The sequence below is a fragment of the Xiphophorus couchianus genome, chromosome 14 (genome assembly GCF_001444195.1).
Source record: "Xiphophorus couchianus chromosome 14, X_couchianus-1.0, whole genome shotgun sequence".
NCBI classification, from domain to species: domain Eukaryota; kingdom Metazoa; phylum Chordata; class Actinopteri; order Cyprinodontiformes; family Poeciliidae; genus Xiphophorus; species Xiphophorus couchianus.
Genome location: NC_040241.1, coordinates 17,214,905 through 17,235,354, shown reverse-complemented (window position 1 = coordinate 17,235,354; position 20,450 = coordinate 17,214,905). Strand labels below are relative to the sequence as shown.

General features: G+C 35.5%; 1 protein-coding gene across 2 annotated transcripts in view; it reads left to right on the top strand.

Moving 5' to 3' along the window:
• Window positions 1-5,018: 5,018 nt before the first annotated feature.
• Window positions 5,019-20,450, top strand: part of LOC114157990 (transcriptional-regulating factor 1-like) — a 31,400-nt gene continuing 15,968 nt past the window's right edge. The window contains exon 1 of one of the 2 annotated variants that reach the window (XM_028039280.1): window positions 5,019-5,285. In XM_028039280.1, the coding sequence (XP_027895081.1) occupies window positions 5,149-5,285 (137 nt within the window). In that variant the 5' untranslated portion in view covers window positions 5,019-5,148. Of the gene's footprint in view, window positions 5,286-10,114; window positions 10,205-20,450 lie in introns of those variants that run through there. The other variant, XM_028039282.1, reaches the window with a different exon arrangement.

Genomic DNA, 20,450 nt, shown 5'->3' with positions numbered 1-20,450 from the left:
CCCCTTTCATCGGCCATCATTGTTGTTTGTACATTTAAAAATTTATTTATTTTTTTTTAAGAAACACAATAAAACTGTTTTGGTGACTCCATGGAAATGATAGCATTACAGTCAGAGCATTTAAAATAATAATAATAAAAAATCATTAATTAGCAGCTAATTTGACTGCAGTGATGGCAACGGTCTTTGGAATGAAATGAATAAAAATCCTGAGTCACTCATTAAATTTAGTTCTGAATTAGAAAATCTTTAGTTATTCAAGTGAAGGGTGACAAAAGTTATTTCTATAATCTAAATCCCAGAATGATATTTATTTTTATTTTTCTCTTCAAATTCAGGTAAACTTCTGAAGGAAACACCTTATGCTTATTCATGTGACGATTTAGGGAAAAAATATGTCAAGATATTAAGAAGAGAACTGTTGACCTGATCTAGTCTGGTTCATCATTGGGTACAATGACGTTGGTCTATGTTCATCGGCTCAAACAATTACAATAATGTATAAGGACTTTTAAGGAAATAAAGACTTTATGGCAGAATTAAGTTACAGGAGAAAGAACTGGTGCATTTTCAAAAAATAGATGGCATAACCTTATGTAGAAATATTGAAGCAACATCAAGGCATCAAACCAAAAGTTAAAGCTTGAGGACAAATTGGTTTTCCAAATGGACAATGACTGTAAGTGTACAGCTAAATTACATTCAAAACAGCTTAAGGACAACAAAGGCAGTGTCTTGGAAAGGCCCAATCTGGAACTACATAGAAAATATGATGGCACAGCTGAAAAAGTGTGCAAACCAGGCTTACGACACTGATTCAGCGACAGCACTGCTGTCAGGAAGAATGGGCCGAATTTCCAGCAAACAGCTGTAAGAAGCCAATGAAGAAAACCCAAAAATGTCATAGTTTAAAAGCTTGTCTTACCAAATACTAAGGAAATGCATGTAAACATCTGGATCAGAATGGGAAAAAAAGAACTCTCTTTCATTATTTTAGTATTTAGTAAATAGAAATAAATTTGGTCATCATTACTGACCTAAAACAGGAAATTTAATGTCTTTCAGGGAGGGAAAATGTTATTCGTCCTTTAACACAGAGTACGTAAATATCAAGTTTCAACTGTAAATCTGCCTCAGACTTAAAGACAAATATCTGAGAAAAAGTCTAGTTCACTTACTTTAGATAAACAACCAAATACTTTATTTTCAGTAAATTAGCCGTACGACTGACATGTTTGTGTAAAGCGCTGATTTTGTTTTTTCGGTCACACTGATAGTTAACGTAACCACCACAGTACAGCATCTTTGAGCACAGCGTTTGTGGTTTTCTCTGTATATCAGCAAGTAACAACGTTCGTGCTTTTTCTGAAAGAAACTCAGCAAAACTGTGCATTGATGACTCCTGCGATAAATAGTTTTACATTAAACATATCTTAAAGAGTAAAGCCCTGATTAGTGGTTAATTTATGACTGTAATACAGTATCACAAAACCACAACATCAACCGTAGTGCATATTAACAATCATCTTTGCAGAAACCATTCAACTTGATGTTAAAGAGTTCAAATGAGTTAGTTTATTCACCATAAATAAATTTCTTAACAAAAACAAATAACGTTTGCTTAATATGTTTGATTTTACAAAAACAAATACATTAAAACTGCAAGTAAATATTACTGACAAGTGCTTGTTAAATCAGTAGTAAAACCACTTAAATTTAGGTTTAATCTGTCCAATGTCCAATTAGCAAGAATAGTTTAGATTTAAATCTTGAAAGTACATCTTTCAAGATATAAAGGTGCTTGAAAGTTTAACAGTACAGGAAGCAAATGGTTATAAGTAACTGAAACTCCTAATGAAATGTTATTAATAAAGCTATATAAACTGATATATAAGGTTAGTCAATATGAGCTTACCCTTGCATTTGTGTAAATATTCTACTTATTATATTCATTTAAATATTTCTTTGAAATATTTCAATGAATGTTTAAATATTCATTTAATATTTTGAAAAGTACACAAAGTTTTGTCCAAGCTATTTTCTAAGATTTTGGATATTAATGTGGCGTTGAGGAAAACACAAATAATTTCAATTTTAAAAACTTTGATTTTTAAAAAACCTTTTCATTCTTTATGAGTAAGATATAAATAACGACATTGGATACGGTTTACATTTCGAGGCTTGTGAAAATGGAAGATTTTTCAAATATTACTTTTAAACCTTAGCTAATTTTACTGGAAACAGACAAAAAAAATATTGCACTTAATGAAATAAGGCATTTCAACACAGGGAAAATGTCAGTTGATGTATTCCTCTTCTTAAAAAATTCTCCTCATTACAACCCAACAACAACAAAAAAACACTGTACTAATCCTACACGTTTGATAAAAATGTCAAACTGTTCATCTAACAGGTGAGACATAACTCAGCACAGTTTCGGGGTCTGATACAATACGGTGCCGCTGTTTTACTGTGGTATCACAGGGGAGGTTTGAAGTCGGCGATACCGGGAATCAGAGCCTGTCTCGGCACCTCTGAGTTCACCCCACGCCGCTGCGAAACCAAACCACCGCCGTGCACACTCATGACTGACTCTCAGTCTGAGTCTGACAGCCTGATACACTACCACCTTTTACATCACAGAAACATGAAGATGCATAACCTTTCTTCGGCTTTCATGGAACACACAACACGTAGAAATAATATAACAAGGGAAGGCAATGTCCACTAGGAGTCCCTTCACCCTGACAATAACCAAAAAGTCATTATACGCACTGGTACTTAAGATAAAAACACAACATGTGTACATAAAATTCAGCCTAACTTCAGGTGAAGTTTATAGCTATTCATGATCTATTATAATGTATTATTTGATTTCAAAATTTAACAAATGTCTTTACATTTTTATTATTTTAGGGCGTTTTTAGTGGTAAATAATAATCATAGCAAGTACTCAATTATGTTCTTTACCATTATATATGTTGTCATTAGTTAATGTCACTATGTACAATCTTAACTTTTGTGTTTATTTAATCATTTTAGCTTTTACACAGGGTTTTGTCATTAACCCATCCTACATAGTTGAGTTTCTACAGTTCCTCATTCTGTATAATTGATTGATTTCAATCACTTTTAATTACAAATTGTTTTATCAGTATTTATTCATCTTACCTGGCTCTTTATTTGGTCATTTTTGATATTTTGGGAATGCTTCTAAGGCTTGACGTCTGCCTTTCTGTTTTCAACTTTTGTGGAACGCTTTGTTTTACGAAACGTATGATTGACTTATCATCGGACGTTCACTTAGCTCACATATTGTAAAAGTATCTCCTCGTGAAGTCATTTTGGAAACCTTAATCATTTTTCTTCTCTTTATTTAACATGATCAGCACATCATAATCAAAACAATGCATACGTCACCAAAAAAGCTCATAGACGTTTTGTGTTGCTGTAGTAAATCCTGCAAAATAAAAATCCTAAGATTCCGTCACGTTAGAGTTTGTATACAAAGTTTTTTCCCTTTTCCATGGTCTCTGTTTTTTTTTCTTGTTGGTGTTAGAAGTTGACACAAAATGTAAGACAACATCAACTTAGCAACAGCAACCTCATTTCAGAACAGTTTTATGTGTTTCAGTTCAGCTCATATTTAGAACTAAATCAACAAAAGATGTCAGGGTACTCTTCGTAGACACAAAACCGGCTCATTCCGGTTCCATCCACTTTTAATCCCACTGAATTAATAGACTGTTTTAGGCTTTCAAAATTTCTTGTTCTGTATATACAGTACCTTAAACTATACACAGTATTCATAAATGTATAAAAAACTGTTAACATTCATTACTTCTTCTACAATGAATAAGCAGATGATGATGGAAGGATTAATAAATTAGACAATGTACTCTAAAAAAAATTGTTGTTAATTGTAAAACTGTCTTTATGTCACAGTTTCTTTATTTAAAAACTTAAGTAACACAACAAATTCACTCTGAAACTGTTGGTCAAAGCCGGGGGAAAATCAACAAAGACAAAAAAAGAGATAGAAGACCAAGAGTTGACAATACTGCAAAGTTTTATTTCATGCAAGATACATGTTGTAACAAGACAGTTGAGTAGTAGCATTAGCATAGCTTACATTTATTTTCAAAGGGGTGTTAGTTAAACTTTAAAAGCCTTATATTTCACTATCCTCCTATATTTTTTTTTACATTTTCATTGTACACTTTTTATTCTGTTCCTTTCACACAACCTTAGTTTGGGAGTATTTGGAAACAACATGTGAGATCAAAATTAAATGGTATATGGACAAATCTTATGGAACTTAATTTGAATATTTGCTTTATTGCCAGAAAATACATCTGTTTATGATGACGATACTATTAATTTAAATTATAAATGAAAGCCTTGTATGACTTAGCTTAAGAGTTATCTTAAGCTAATAAGGTAACTCTGTGTGGCCTTATTATGCAGATCCGTCATTAGTGCGTTCATTTTTGAGTTAGATTGCTTTTGAGTTTATAATGACTTTCTTTACCTTGAGTCATTATTCAGTTGTAAAAGAAAATCTACATTTATTTTGATTTTGGTGCTCAGCAGTGCACAGAGTCAATGTTTGTCCTTAGCAAGTTAGCATACCAACAAGTTTTTTTATGTATCGTCATTTATCAATTTTACAAACTATCAGGGATGACTTCCTGATATAAACTAGATCACCTATAGGAAAATTGTATGAGGCATTTGTATGACCAACAACCATCAACACTAGTGATGGGAAGATTAGCCGGTTGGCATCGATCTACCGACATGCGCATGCGTGATAGGAATGCATCGGTAAGGCAGCTTTAAATTTCTACGAGTCAAAAGGAAATTTCTAATTACATCGGATTTTACCCCATTATATTGGTTAAATTTGACATTAATGTAATAATGTGAAATAATAAATAATAAAACAAAGTATTGACGAAGTATTAGTGTTCCGCCAATCTCCACCAGTGGGGGTAGGAGCGCGAACGTGACCGCAACAACTGGCAACATGGCGGAAGAAGCGGAACAGATACATCCACCGGCACACTGCAAATCTAAAGTTTGGCAACACTATCGATTTTTCCAAGAGAAACGAGCAGCTTGATAAAGCAGAAGCGACTTTCCAAAATGTGGCACGCTGCTGTGAAATACACTGGACTAATAGAGACTCATGGAGACATGGAATCAACATGGAGGCGCCTATCAGTTCACCGTCTTCAGAGGCAGATTCACGTCGTTCTTCTTCCTTCAGCTCCTTCAGCATGGTGAGGCTAGCATTTCATCCTGTGTCAGCGGACATGTTATTGTTTACATCCGGAAATCTCGCGCATGCTCACAATGCTGTTGGGCAAAAAGACTTTTTTTTATGCAGTTCATAGCCGCGCTGCCGCGGGAGAACAATTCCGCTAACTAAATGAAGCCTGGAAATCCAGGTATTATTAATTCAGTGCAGTACGCCACAGCAAATAAAAAATAACGCAGAAAAACCATTGAATAATAACTCAAAAGCACTAGTATTCTTTTTCCCGCTCTCTGTGTGGCTATGCAACGCGCTGACTCGTTGCCATAGCAACTAACACAAAAAAAACCCCATTCAAATATTTCCCACACAAAGATTATATGACATTTTTGTAACGAACCCTTATGTAAAAGAGAATTTGTTAATAATAAATTATTAAAATTTGAATTGCTTCATTCATTTTTATTAATAGAAACAATATATTTTCAGCTAGGTTAATTTAAATGAGATGCATCGTGATGAGGACGCAAATCTTATTTAATTGAATCGCTGGTTGATGAGAAGGAATCCTAAATGTATTGGATCATAGCTCGAGATTCCAGATGTGTATGGTACCAAGTAGAGATCAGAGATTCCCATCCCTAATCACCAGTGATTGCATACTGGAAGCAAAGAATGTTGCTATAGTAACTAGTTCATGGATAGCACCATGTTGCTTTTGTTGGCTTTGATTTTGCTGATGATGTGACTTACTAAAAGGTAGTCTCAAGGTGTGAATTGAAGGCATCACTCGGCAAATTGTCTTAACTGAATGCTTGAAAGGGAATTTGTTTGTATTCTTGTAGTGACTTTCTGTGGCCATAAGTTAGATGAGAATACAGCAAATTGCGTAGGAAGGCAATGGCCTGACTACCTTTTGGCTAAAAGCTCTTCACAAAATATTTCGTGAAGATACTTACTTGACAATCTTGAAAACTCATAAACATCTAGAATTATTCTAATTTAACCTAGGAAAGTTTTGTTTGGTGTTGTTCCCAAGCTCATGTCCTCATTTTTTCAATAAATGTCCTGACATTTTCTTTTAAAATTTGAACAACCAACTGGTCTGGTTCTGTCCAAAGGTAAATAAATGTGGAAATTAGTTTCTCTGAAAATAACCAGTCAGAATATGCTATCCTTAAGTTTAATTTAAAAAAATCTGTGGAAGATGTTCAAAAATCAAAGCTGCTATTTAAAAAACAAGTGCCTATATAAATTTGCTAGGGCCAGAGTAACGATGTGTGGATGCTCATTAGAACAGATTTTCAAAATGTAGGTATATTTTTACCTTATTTGCATGAAGATTCATGTTTGCTATTAATGGAATTTTTCTGTCTGAAGTCTTTTTCTTGGAATTTATAAAACTATTTAATAAAATATATTGTGTTTTGTCAGATATGTAGCATCCTTTGTACCGTATTTTCCGCACTATAAGGCGCACCACATTATAAGGCGCACCTTCAATGAATGGCCTATTTTAAAACTTTTTTCATATATAAGGCGCACCGCATTATAAGGCGCATAGAATAGACGCTATAGTAGAGGCTGGGGTTACGTTATGCATCCATTAGATGGAACTGCGCTAAAGGGAATGTCAACAAAACAGTCATATAGGTCAGTCAAACTTTATTAATAGATTACAAACCAGCGTTCTGAAAACTCCGTTCATTCCCAAAATGAATAAGCAGGTGTTTGATTATTTTCCCCGAGGTAAAGTAAGTGACGTGGTATTTTCGTGACACAGTTTATCTTTTAACAACAGCAAGGTATAACATATAGTGGAGGGGAACTTTTCCTCGATTCAATAAACATGTAAAAAACAGTCTGATACTGTTACGATAAATCAAACGTTGGTGCAATCACAATATATATCCACTTCCGCACCATTGATTCGTTCATGATAAATTCTCTGGCTGCTGCTCTATTCCCGTGACTGATTGCCTTGAGGTTAAACTCTGCGTCGTAAGCGTCTCTCAATAGGAGCCATTTTGGGGTCTTTACACAAAACCCAGCGTGCACCGCGCGCTTCTTCTTACAGGGGAAAATGAAGTCGGCGGCTGCTTTCCCCCGTTTCTTCTTCTACGGGGGAAAATGAAGTTGGCGGCTGCTTACCGTAGTTGCGAGACCTGTTGTGGCTCAATATTGGTCCATATATAAGGCGCACCGGATTATAAGGCGTACTGTCGGCTTTTGAGAAAATTGAAGGTTTTTAGGTGCGCCTTATAGTGCGGAAAATACGGTACTTAAAGTTGGGGTAAAAAAATGAAGAATTATAGGTTTTCTACTCCTCCACTGTGCGAGCGCCACCCACGGTCTCTAAAGATTGTCTGACTTTCCTTTCTACAGAATTACACATCCAAGAAGTTCATAACACATTATTGGTAACATCATGTGAGTCTGCTGTTATTTTTATCCTTTTTTTTTTTTTTAGAACTGATGCATGTGACTAGTATTATCAATTCATCAGGGCATGTGAAACTAAATGTCTGAACCATAGCTGGTTTGAGTATGTATTTAAATTCTTAGAAAACAGTTTACATAATGTGAAAAAAATAAGCATGGGTAATTTGAAACGTTAAGATTATGACTCTTGCTTGAGTCTTGATAAACTCTTTCAAATACAACACATTCCACAATTATGGGGAACTATTTTAAAGATGAGTAAGGCATAAAATAAATAAATTTCAGGGAGACATGGTGATACCAGTAAGGGAGTAGTGAATGAGGCCTAAGGAATAAATGTTCTTATACTCAAGAGTGGATTTTCTGAATAATAATAATACATTGTGGAAAACTCTGCTGCTTTAAAATTATTAACTTTAAATATCTTTATTAAACTTGATAACTGTGGAGGACACTGGAAGTGAAGTGCATTTCCAAAATATTAATATGATTACTAGTGCAATTTAGATTGTTTAACATGGACTGAAATAAGAACAGTATACAGAGTTTTAATACTATATGTTAGTATGTTGGCACACCAATGATAACCTTAAGTTATCATTTGGTTGTGTAAGTACCTGTCCAACGCAAACTTGACAACAGTTTAAAGGTTTATACAGTACAATTTGCATAGACTGCAATGAGGTTTTTGAGAATGGATTTGTTTTAAGATGGTAAAAGTCACTGTGGTCTTGGCCCTTTTCAGACTAGTCTTAGCTTTAGCCTCAGCAACCAACTAATCTCCCTTAGGTGCTTCGTCTGGGATTTCTCCTATTGAGTGAGATTTCTCCCGTACCAGGCCAATTAGCGAACAGTAGGAGGCGATCTAAATGATGCCGTCAATTTTCTTTGCTGCTTTAGAAATGTCGTCTGCTTATGATTGTAGTTTTGCAATGGCAGAGGATGTGAACGAAGGCATTCAGTCTGCGTTAGCAATGGCTACGCTTCCAATAATTGAGCAGTTTAAGTTGGAACAAGATTAAGGTTAAGAATTTTTATTGCTGCCAAAGATGTTGTTTGGCTTGGTCTCTCTTCGCAGTGGTTGTTTACAGCATAGGCAATTTCCAGTAAGTTTTATATCGTCACTGCCTTTCTTCATGGTCCATCACGATCAAACTGTAGCGACTGCATAAAATCATATTCAATTGTTTAAAACTACACTTGACATTAAATGTATCTGAAACCAACCCTTTTAGTGCATAGTTAAATCTGTTTCATTCATAGGAAGAGAAAACAACTTACAAAGACTAAAGAAGTAATCTTCTGTTGAGATCAGGGGTTGAGGTCATTGACGCTAAGCTTGAAAGATATCAGAACATTAATTTTATGTTATAATGTCCCATCGATATTTATTGTATTGTTTATCATTTATAATTATAAATTTCATAGAAGAATTTTCATGTATTGTCACGATAGATTTCAATGAATAATATGTAAAAGCTCCCAAAATTGTTGGGATTGTTAGTTTTACTGTTTTCTCCACTGTTTCTCCAATGAGAGCATCAGTATCAATAAATGTAAAAATATGATGAAATTCAGTTACCTGTGAGCAGCTTAGTGATACAAATCACACTTCTTTATGTGACTGGTGTCCTGAAGAAGCGTTATAAAAGTTTTTCAAGAGCAGGGGCTATGATTGTTGTGTCATGAATCCAAATAGTTACCTAAAAAAGAAGTAATTAATGGTTTTATTGTCACTTTATTCAGTATCACAATAGTACCACAAAATATTGTGATAAAACTTTAAGTCCATATTGCCCAGCCCCAGTTCCGCTTTCTTTACAACCAACAGTAAACGGGACTTTTCTTTGCTGTGAACATTAAAAAAAAGAGCAAAAAGTAGCATTTTGAAAACACGTTTGCAGCACTTTTACTCTGACAGTATCCCTTACAGCCTGCCGGCAAACATCCATTTCTGTATTTTCACGAGTTTACATGTAAATATGTAAATTACTAGGATGTGTGTGAAAGTGTGCTGGTGAATTTGCATAAGTGTGTGAGTGTGGCCTTTCTCAAATGTAATCCAACCAATAGACACCAACGATAGATGACACAGTGGGGGGGAGGGGAGTGAAAAAGCCCCCACTCAAACTGAAAGTTTGTCTAAGTGTGTGTGTGTGTTTAAAGCCTATGCTACACACTTGAGTGTTTTTCTCTTTTTTCCAGCATCATTATGACACAGACTGCAACACACACATGCAGACGTGCACCCTCCCCGTCCCCCCCCCACACACACACACGGTGGTGTTATGACAAGGTGGATGAGAGAGTGAAAGATTGACAGGGCCGCTCATCTTGGATGAAACTACAGTACATCTCTCTGTAGTTTATCGACTCACTCTCCTCCCCTTTCTCTCTCTCTCTCTCTCTCAGACACACACACACAAACACACACACATGTGCAGCAAGTAGCAGACCAAACACATTCCACTGTCATCTCTCCTCGTAATGACAACCTTACAGGTAAGACAATATGTTTCATCCTGATTGTTTGATGAAATTATAGTTTACAGAAGCTATAGCTATGGTAGTGACATAAACTTGGCATGGAAGAGCACCCGTCTTTACTTTGGCTGGTAAAGACAGGTGCACCTGGTTAATTTGGTTTGTCTTTATAAATGTTTGCAATAAACTGAAATTTCATAATTTGTTAATACATATTAAAATAATGTGTCTGAAATGCCCCAATTCCTTCTATTTTAGCCATAAATTTGATTATAATTATTAATCTGGTTTGATTCTTTCACCAAATAGCCCATAAACTTGACTCAGATATATAAACCATTCCCTTCAAAATCATAATTGTCTTCTACTGTGACAGTTTTCTTCTAAGTCTCAACATTACTTGTAGCATTTGAGTGTTGTTACCCACAACCGATTGGTGTGTACACCAAACAAGTTCTTACACAGAGAGGCTTAAAACCACAAGCTTGACTTTGTTCATTGTGAGCGTTGTTTAGATGTCATGTTACGATAAACCAGGGCCTCTGTGTGCCCCTGACCGAGATATAGTCAAGCAGCTAGGGTTTATTCTCCTTTACTTAAGCCCTATGTTTCATTCAACGTATTGGACGTGTGTCTTTTGTCCTTCCTCTTTGCTGAGGTTTTGACCCGTTTAAACTCCTGGACTGATTCCACTGTTGTAATCTGTTGAAGTCTTCTCCTGGCTGAGGTGGACAAAGCGGTAGATGGAGGCTTCTTCGTCGCTGCTGTTGCTATTTTTTGACTTCCTTTACTTTTGTGACCTTCTTTGACATCTGCAGTAGGAATTGGGGCAACAACCGTGTTCGTGTTTTGTACGTTAGGAAGTAGAACTTCGGAGTCGGTGCCAAGTCGGAGTCGGCCCAGATTAAAACACCATCTGTACCGAGTGAATTCATGGCTTAACATCACAAGTAAAAGGTTGAAAAAGAATCGAGTGAGGCTGTCCAACTATTTGTCGTAATGTAAGACTAAACCTCGGGTAGACAAAACCTAACAGTATGCTAATGAGTTGCAGAACCATGTGGGACTGACAAAAGTTTTTTGTCACTGTCACAAAAACCTTAGAGTTGAAATGCAACATGTTTTCTGTTGCATTTCTTTTTAAAGCGTCTTTGAGTGCCCTAAAAAGCAGCATATACATTTGATATACTATTATTAATGTTATGTTTTGGTCATAAACTTCTTTTCCAACGGGTCTGTTTTAACTTGAAAACATTCTTAATCTTTGCTTTTGTTTGTAGAGCTAATGAGCAGGTTCATCTCAAAAGATTTTATATACTTTGTTTCATTTTTATGTAGATTATAGTTGACACCACATAAAATCCCAAACTCAAGCTTTTCTATTACATTAGACCTGTAAAGAGGTTTTTTAATACAGAAATATTGTAACGTATATCCGTTTTCAATGCAGTATTTTATCGTCAGGGCTTCTTGTTCCATGATTTACTGCATCAGTGTGACGTAGCATGGATGTGATCATTCTGCTGAGGCAATAGAAACCCAGCTTGTTTTAATAGTGACTGTTAGCTCATCTGCATTGTTGACTCTTCTGTTTTTATCTTCCTCTTTACAATACTCCATGGACTCTCTTTCAGATTTAGCTCAGAGGAGTCTGATGACCAATTAAACCCAGTAAAATTTTGTCATTGAACCAGATTTCAGTACCTTTAGCAGAGTTAGCAGATGCCACGTTCTAAAACACAATCATCTCTATAAAAACTGGTCAGCAGAGGGAAGAAGGAAGCGTTCCAATATTTCTGATTGCACTGACTTCAGGAAACGAAGTGGACCAACACCAGGAGATGACGTGGCACCCCAAATCTTTATTGACCTCGTTAATTCTGGACCTCTTCACCCTTTCTCTCTTAGATCTTGATTTCCAAATTACTTTTATGTACTTGGCCAATTAATACCCTTTTTGATGTTTTCGGTGGTTTAGAATTTGCTTAACACAGTCATCGTCTGTGTCTGCAGGCTCTTAAAGCACCGACTAAAGCAACATGTCTTGTGAAGCGCCACCAAACAATCCTATCAAGTCTATTGCCGGTGTGTTTTCCCTCCACTCAACCTTCCATTAATATGTTTAAATACAGCACTCTGAGACACCAACTTCTTTGGCGTTGTCTTCATTATGGATTTGGTCGCAGACTACCAAACTTCCCCATTATTACATACATAACATTTCTGTATTGAAATCGTTCTTTTAATTTTCAGAAACATAAATTATTGGTATGTAGCTGTAATATGTACATTTTTTATTACATTTTAGTTAGATCAGGGGTGTCCAAAGTCGGTCCTCGAGGGCCGCCAACCTTTTCAGCATTAGACCTTCTAACGAGCCATCATTTGATCCAGGTGCGTTAAACCAGGGAGAAAAGTAAAAAATGCAGGATGCCGGCCCTCGAGGACCGACTTTGGGCACCCCTGAGTTAGATGGTTAGCACTTTTCTGCAATAGAAATGTTCTTTAGCAGACCACAACAAGATCTTTGTATTTAATTTAATTTATCTCACTCTCTAATCTTCACTTACGTAAATCTCGTTTATTAGAACAGCCGGGTTTGGCCCTCAGCATGGCACTATCAGTGGATTATCAAGTCTGAATAACTGGAAAGCTCGGTTTTTGCTTCAGACACACCATTCAACCTTATTTCCACTGCGTTTCCTACATGAGTTCCACCTAAAGCGAACCTCACATGTCATGTGATGTTTTTTTTTTTCTCTAGCGGTTTCTTGCTTCGGTAAACTCACTCTGCCATATAGCATCCGGAAAGCAGTCGCGCAGTGTCTCCCTCTTCAACCATGGAAACCTGTAGTTCCCTCGCTGTTGCTGTGGCGGCCTCCCTCGAAATCTTCCTCACATGATTACCTGCTGAAAACAGATTTGTGTTTTGGCACTTAAGGTTTTTGCTTATACACCCTGAGGTCAAACCACCTACTTTTTTCTACGCTCTGTTTAGGGATGCTTTCCAGAAACTGAAAATCCTAAATTACTACTAAATGTTGTAAAATGTAAGTCCTGATGTCTTGACGTCCCTCTATGGTATCTAGGTTGTTCCTGTCTGATGTTTCTATCTTGTAACTTTGTGGTGTAGCTGTAGTCATGCAAACACTACCTAGTAAAAAAGAAAAAAGAAACCTTACAAAGGCAACCTCATAGCAGAGGATGACTAAAAGGTTTATCAAATCTAATCTCAGTAATCTGCATACAAATAAAAAAAAAATAGTTTTATTAGTTGTGGTTGTCTGTGAAGATCAAGGACTTTGCAACCAGTTTTCTGGAAACAGAAGAAAAAAATCCGATGTTTAAGCAACAAAAATATTGAAAATGGCCACGTTTTAGTTTCCGACGTGTTAAAATGTCGTGAATGCATCACAATAATAGTTGCCTGCATGATTTGTTTAATCCTAAATAACCAGCTTCATGACTTGTTACTTAATGGATATTATTTAATTGGCATTTTCACAACAACATGTTTATAGAACAAAAAGTACTTGGTATAAGATACATTAGACTCCACAGACTCCAGACTAAAGATGAGGTAAAAATGTTGGGGGTTTTTTTAACAGGAGGACATTTGTGCATTGTTTTTTGTTATGCTTTTACCTGCCTCGTCATCCTCCAAAATAAATCTAGCTCCAGCTTTTTTTCTCACGGTCCCGGTTGTTCTAAAATGTTTCATTATTGAATTAGAAATCAGTACTTTTGGTCAAAAAGTAATTTTCTTGTTGTCATTTTCTAACTTATGAAGGTCACACAGTGTGATTACCAGCTGTCTTAATACAACTTTTATTTTAGTGTGAAAGATTCGTAAGAAAATGTTTGTTGTGATCGCGAATCTTTGACTGTGAGGCGAGAATCTACCCCTGCAAGCCACCGAAACGTTTTCTACTGGACACGACTTATGATTGAGATTTCATTATATAAATCTTAAGCAGTGGGTTATGTTGAAGTGCTGTAGAGTTTTTAAAAGTGTACCTTATTGATCGACATTACTTGAAAGACATGTTTTCTTCTCTTTACCATTTTGAAGTGGCTAAGAGAAATGAGGCCACTGTGACACATCATATGTCATATTTATTCTTGAAAGAAACAGGAAGTCGGGCATTGCTAATTAAATGTGTCGAGATTTATTTTAAAAGGTGAAATTATAAATAAGTTGCATTTATTTATTTAGAGTTTTTAGTTCCATCACAAATCATAGCACTTGTGATTTTGCTAAAATATATATTTTTTCACTTCTTGATAAATGAACTCAAACCAAAGGTTGAATTTAAAAAAATATTTTTACACATCTTTACTATAGGTGCCAGGAAAGTACAGAACATAAACTTAGTTTTAAGACAAATCAATAAATTAATTGTGGTGCATGAATATAACGTAACGTTGCAAACCCAATGTTGTCGTCAGTTAGGATTGTCCTGCTTGCTAAGTCACAGCTAACAGTCTCAGGACCAGACGCCCGACTGAAAGTCGCTGAGCATTACGTTGAAAATGAAGAGGCGGCTTTCTGCTCCCATAATTCACATTTTCTTGGCCCTCTTAAAGTTAGTTTCTATTGGATCTTACTGATTAAAGCTACAGAGCAGATTTTTAATTACTAATTAGTGTTATAGTGATTTCCTAACCTACAGTTTTTAAATGTTTGTGGTTTTTATTGTTTTGTGGGGAACTTAGTTGAGCCTGTCTTTAAATTATTATTTTTTTTTTTACATTTAGAGCACGGTAGCTGCCAGTTTGAATAAAGAAAGAAATATCAATCCAAACACAAATTTGAAACTACCAACTTTGCATATAAAAATACTAAATTTGCTAAATCAAATAGTTAAATTTTACACAATACTCCGGAAGCACCAACATGATTGCAGATTCACCTTTCTGCTGGTTGACCTTTGTGACCTATATTTATTTACATGGTAGAAATCCAACATTCAGCCCTTTGAAACCACAGCCTGACTGAAGACAAGTGGTCTTTGTGTTTCAGTCTCTCACTTTAAATTGATCTTACTGTATCGTTACCTTTGCTTTGCGCCTTACAATCAGAAGATTGTTTCCCATCTTTAATGCCTGTTAAGCTTTGCAGATCTTTTTTTTTTTTCTGAAATGGACGCTGAAACTTTATTCAACATTTTTGGTGGATCTGATTGAGACTTTTTAATATTCCTTCGTACAAACTACATAAATTGATGTTTTGCTTATTTTCATGACGTCGTTTACAGCTGTATTAAATACGAACTAACATCGCCACACTTCGTGATAGCTGCTTCTTCTCTCGTTCTGGCCTTTGTTGGCTCAGGAATCACAAATCTTGAATGATGAAAGTCTTCAAACTTCTTTGTGACTCTGAAGCGTTACAGAAATGTGCAAGCGGTCGAGTCTCTGAACATTTTCTGGTTTCTGACACGAAAGCTCTCGTCAAACAAGCCGTTGCATTACTTTTAGGCAGCTTTTCTCTTTTTTTTAAAGAAAGTTTGCTTTTGATTTTGATTTCAGGGAAACTTCCACGCCTTTCCAAACCTTTGCTATGCCTTTTTGCATTTTATTTAAATTTGTTAATGCCTGTTTGCACATATTAAGGTGAAATGTTTACTCCAAACTGCTGTGAAATGCATGGATAAACTTTGAGTGCATTATAATGTCAGTCCAGACAAATATTGAGTAGTCATAAAATTGTTCAGATTTTTATTTAAACAAGAAGATTACCGTTTAAAAAGCAAATGAATGCTTAATCTTATTATTTTTAATACATTAACTGTATTTTGCTAAATTATTTGTCTATATTGTATTTTTATGAAAAGTGGTTTGTACTTTTGCTTGTGTTTCTTTTTTTGTCTTTCAAAAACACTTTCAGGTGAAGTTACCGCGTTCTCGTTTCTTCCATTACACGTAAAACTTTAGTTTATTCCAAAAACATCGTTGTGTAGCCATGATGACAGCTGGAAACTAAGCAAACAAACATGGGCCGACTTGTGTCTTTTTATAATGTCTTATTTGTTGTTTACAACTTTCATCCTCCATTCTGTTCCACTGTTCCCGGCAGTCACTGAGAGACGGAAGAAAAACAGACAGACGCAGACAGAATAAAAAAAAAAAATTAGAGCCCAGAGAAATAAAAAAAAAGTCCAAAAGCGAGCGTCTCGTTCCCCCTCCTCTGCTCCCGCAGGTTTTTGAGTTGAATTTGAGAGAAAACCAGAAAACGTTTTCCCCCGTGCCGACTCCTCCGCACTCCCCCTTCCAACCTCTCACATCCTTTTCATTCACACATTTTTCACTCGACTCTTTTCTCAACGTTTGCCTGCTCATACAAATATGAGACTCATAGCAGGATGTGCTGAAACACGGCAGAAAATATTTCAGAAGACTCCCTGTACTCTTTCAGTTAGATTTTTAGACTTCGTAAAGCAATGACATCTGGAACTGATGCTTTTTTAGTGTTCATTTTATTGACAAATAACTATTTCGAGTGCTTAAATTTGCTGTCCTTTCTGCACCAAAATATTTTATTGGAATTCAAACAGATCTAATTTAAAATGAACAAAACCAGAACAGTTCTTTTGTGCGTCATGTTCTGGTAGTTTTGGGAAACTGTATGGTGGGTCGAGTTGCCGTGCAGCGTCAGAGACAAATTTCTCTGCAATTGGAGGAAAACTGGATATTGCTCAGGCAGCAAATTGGGCATCCTAAAACAATGAGACAGGAGGGGAAAAGTGAAAAGGGGGAGCAAATCTAGACAAACATGCACAACGTTTCTGAAATCAACAGCTTCAAAAGATTCATTTTGCTGTCGCTGCAAAAATATCTGCAGCGAATTTCAGGTGCGCTGCCTGAACCGAAGCTCAAAACACACTCGGTTTCACATATGAACATGAAAGTGGTTCAAGCAACCTCTACACTTATACGAAAAATTTATTTATTACAGAATTATACTTGTGTGGTGTTGATTAAAGCTGAATAAACTAAGCAAACAATCAGGCAAATGGGCCAGGATCTGACACACAAAGCTTTTTATTCTCTGCGACAAGAAATCATTCAGGTTTCCTTTACATCGTCTTTGCACAACACGTGGTGCAAGAGAGAAGCGCTCAAAACACTCATACATTTAAAAATGTGCAGTAGATAGTTAAAAATGGACTAAGTTAATGTTAAAATAAAGCTGTAGATGTTGGTGGATAGGTAAAAGTTAATGGCAAAAGATGTTCATCAATCTTGCAAGAGATTTGATGAATGTTTGCCATTCAGTCAAAAGGAGAGATGAGTATTAGGAGATGCAGAGAAGTTGATGGGTGCAGATTTCCACCAGGACTGAGAGGTTTGTGTACATTTTGTAACAAATTTCACTTATTCAAGTCAATTTTGTTAAGATAAAAAGTTAATTGTGAAGCTGTGCTTTCGTACCAGTTTGCAGGAGCAAACCTCAATCCAGGGAATCAAACTGCAATGGTCTGGAGAGAGATAATAAAAATGTACATATTTAAGAGAATGGTAAAAGTTAGTTTTTTGAAAAATTATGAAATAGAATAATATGAATCCATACAAATTGTTTTTTGAGTTGATGTTTGTAAATCCCTATTGTTTGAATATACTTCTGGGACAAAAGGGGCAGATATTATAAGATTTTTTTCGTCTTTCTGCTGCCTTTCATTTTATTGATTTGTACATCTTCTCTATTTTATATAATTGTCTTGTTTTTAATGAAATTAATAAATATCAAACAAACTCATTGGACATTTTTCTCGACTGCAGCGTTTTGCAGCTAGAAACGTCATTAGAAATACAACAGGAGCAAGCAATTGTCTTCGCTTGTCAAAATGGCATGTTGGGGTCAAGATTGACGGACTAATGGTGTAAATATGGAGGCCATCCTAACAAATTAACACTAACTGCACTTCTTTATATCTTTTCACCCTGCAAAAATATTTATACGATTTTACAGTGTTATAGATTTTAACATTGTTTTGTTCCCTCCAAAAGTAGTGATATTGTTTATGTATCAAAACAATCACAAATCGCATTGTGTATAACATTTATATATATGTTGTCTACATGCTCTGTTGTTTTTGCAGCAGTGGGAAAATAGTTTTGCTTTTCTGTTTTGAAAGAGCCAAATAGATTATATTAAATGGTTATTATAATAGCGTAGCAGCGCCGTAACGTCGTCCATCAGTTTGTAATTTAGTTGAAATTGTCATTAAAAATAATATTATTTTTTTGTTTGTTTCTGGCAGGAAAAAAACAAACTGTGTTCATGATGGCTACCCAAAGATATGTTAATACATCACACAATAAGAGAGCACATTTTTATGATCTACAACATTTTCTTCCCGATTAAAAGCAGGATATAAAATTCAATCTGATGCAGAGAAATGTGCTTGTACCTTTAAGGACTACATGTTACAGAAGTGTAAACATGTCTAACCTGATCACGTATGCTAATTTTGGGGTTATTCTGAATGCACCACATTATTATCTGTAACACATATTAATGATGAGGTTTTCAGGAGTGTAGTCTCACCGAATAAATGACCTCAACATTAACAGTCACCTTTACGCCCACTCTGATGCTCAGACATCGAAACTGATTCAGTTTTGCAGTGCTCTGTGTTGGGTCGTAAATAAGGAGAGGAGTTCACGTGCTGTCTCTGGCGCTCTGTGTTACGATTATAATAATTACGATTATAATGAGAGACAAAACTAGACAAGAATACTTTAAAAAGGCTTGTTATTTATCTTTACAAAAATAAAAAAAGATGTGAAAATATTTTTAGCAACAATCTGCACAGGCTTCATTCAGCTCAAGCAAGATAAGTGTCGTGTTTGTTAAAATGAATTATGTATCAAGAAAAACGTGTTAGCTTGGAAACCACAGCTTATAACCTTTGTTTATAAAGTTGGTAAAACAGGGCGTCAAATAAATTAGTTCACTTTTAGATTTTCTCCTCTGACCTACAATATATTTATTATGTTTCTACAGGTGAATGCTGGCTTTTCTATTCTTTTTCTTAGCTTAATGTCTTTAGCGTCAAGCATCTTCTGCTGTCTTAATGAGCTAAAGTTAGCGTATGATTCGTAGCCACTGGTGAAGCTGTCTCACTATCTGAAAAGCTTTGAACTTGACTCTAACTTCAGCATTGTGTTATCTACCCAAACAAGTTTTGAACTAATTTCAGGTCAATGGAAATGAGCCGTACTTGGTTGGAAACAAATAAATGTCTAAATAAATGTCTGTTTACTTCAGATTCAGATCAGACTCTAAAATTCTTATTCTCCTTATTTTAATCGGTCAAACACCAAATGTACTTTAATATGGATTAATATTAAGGTATATTTGCTGAAACAGATTATCTCAATGCAGAAACTAGCAACTACGCTTAACGGTTCAGCCAATCAGTGCCAAGGAAAATAAATGCCGCTCCTGGATTGGCTGCTTTGCCAATGCTAGCCAATAGAGAGAGCGTCAAGTAGTATAGAGCCAAGGTATTTCATCTTCCCAAAATGCATTTTGTTTAGAATATTTTAGGCACAAATCCACAAATTGGCCAGTTTTCCATGAATAATTTGCAGTTGTATAGAAATTTCTCTCCTTTGCTCAAGTTATGTTGAAAAAAGTCTTCTAAAGAGAGAGAAACCACCAAAAATATGTATGCTTTTTCCATATCCACTAAAAGACTTTATCTTTTAAAGGTTTATTATTTAAATTATTTGTTTATTTATGTATCACTTTAACTAAAAATGTGATTGTAACAAGCATGTTAAAAATAGATCTTTATATACACAGCCTAAATTTATAAGGCCTAAAAGATTAAATTATTGAAATTAATTGAAGTGAAGGCCGTTTCATGTCATGTTGATGGAGATTTTTGTATGTGGGAAATTATGTGGGTCTGCTTGTGTTGTCTGTTTTGCATCAGAACACAAAGATCATTGTCTGGTTCACTCCTGAAACGGACATCAATTTACTGAAGTATCGTGAAATTCTCAGAAAAAATATCATGGCATAGTTTAAACCATGTTTAGGAGTTTAATTTCTTGAGTTTAATGCAGCCTTTCAAGGATATGAGGAAAATATTTAACTGTGATGCTGTTGCTAAGAATTGCGATGATGATATCAAAACCTCTTCTTACACATTGACCACATCGCAGCCACTAAAAATAAAGATTAGCTGTGAGCAACTGACCACATACAGTATATTATGAACATACAATAATACTTCACTGTCTAAAAGCT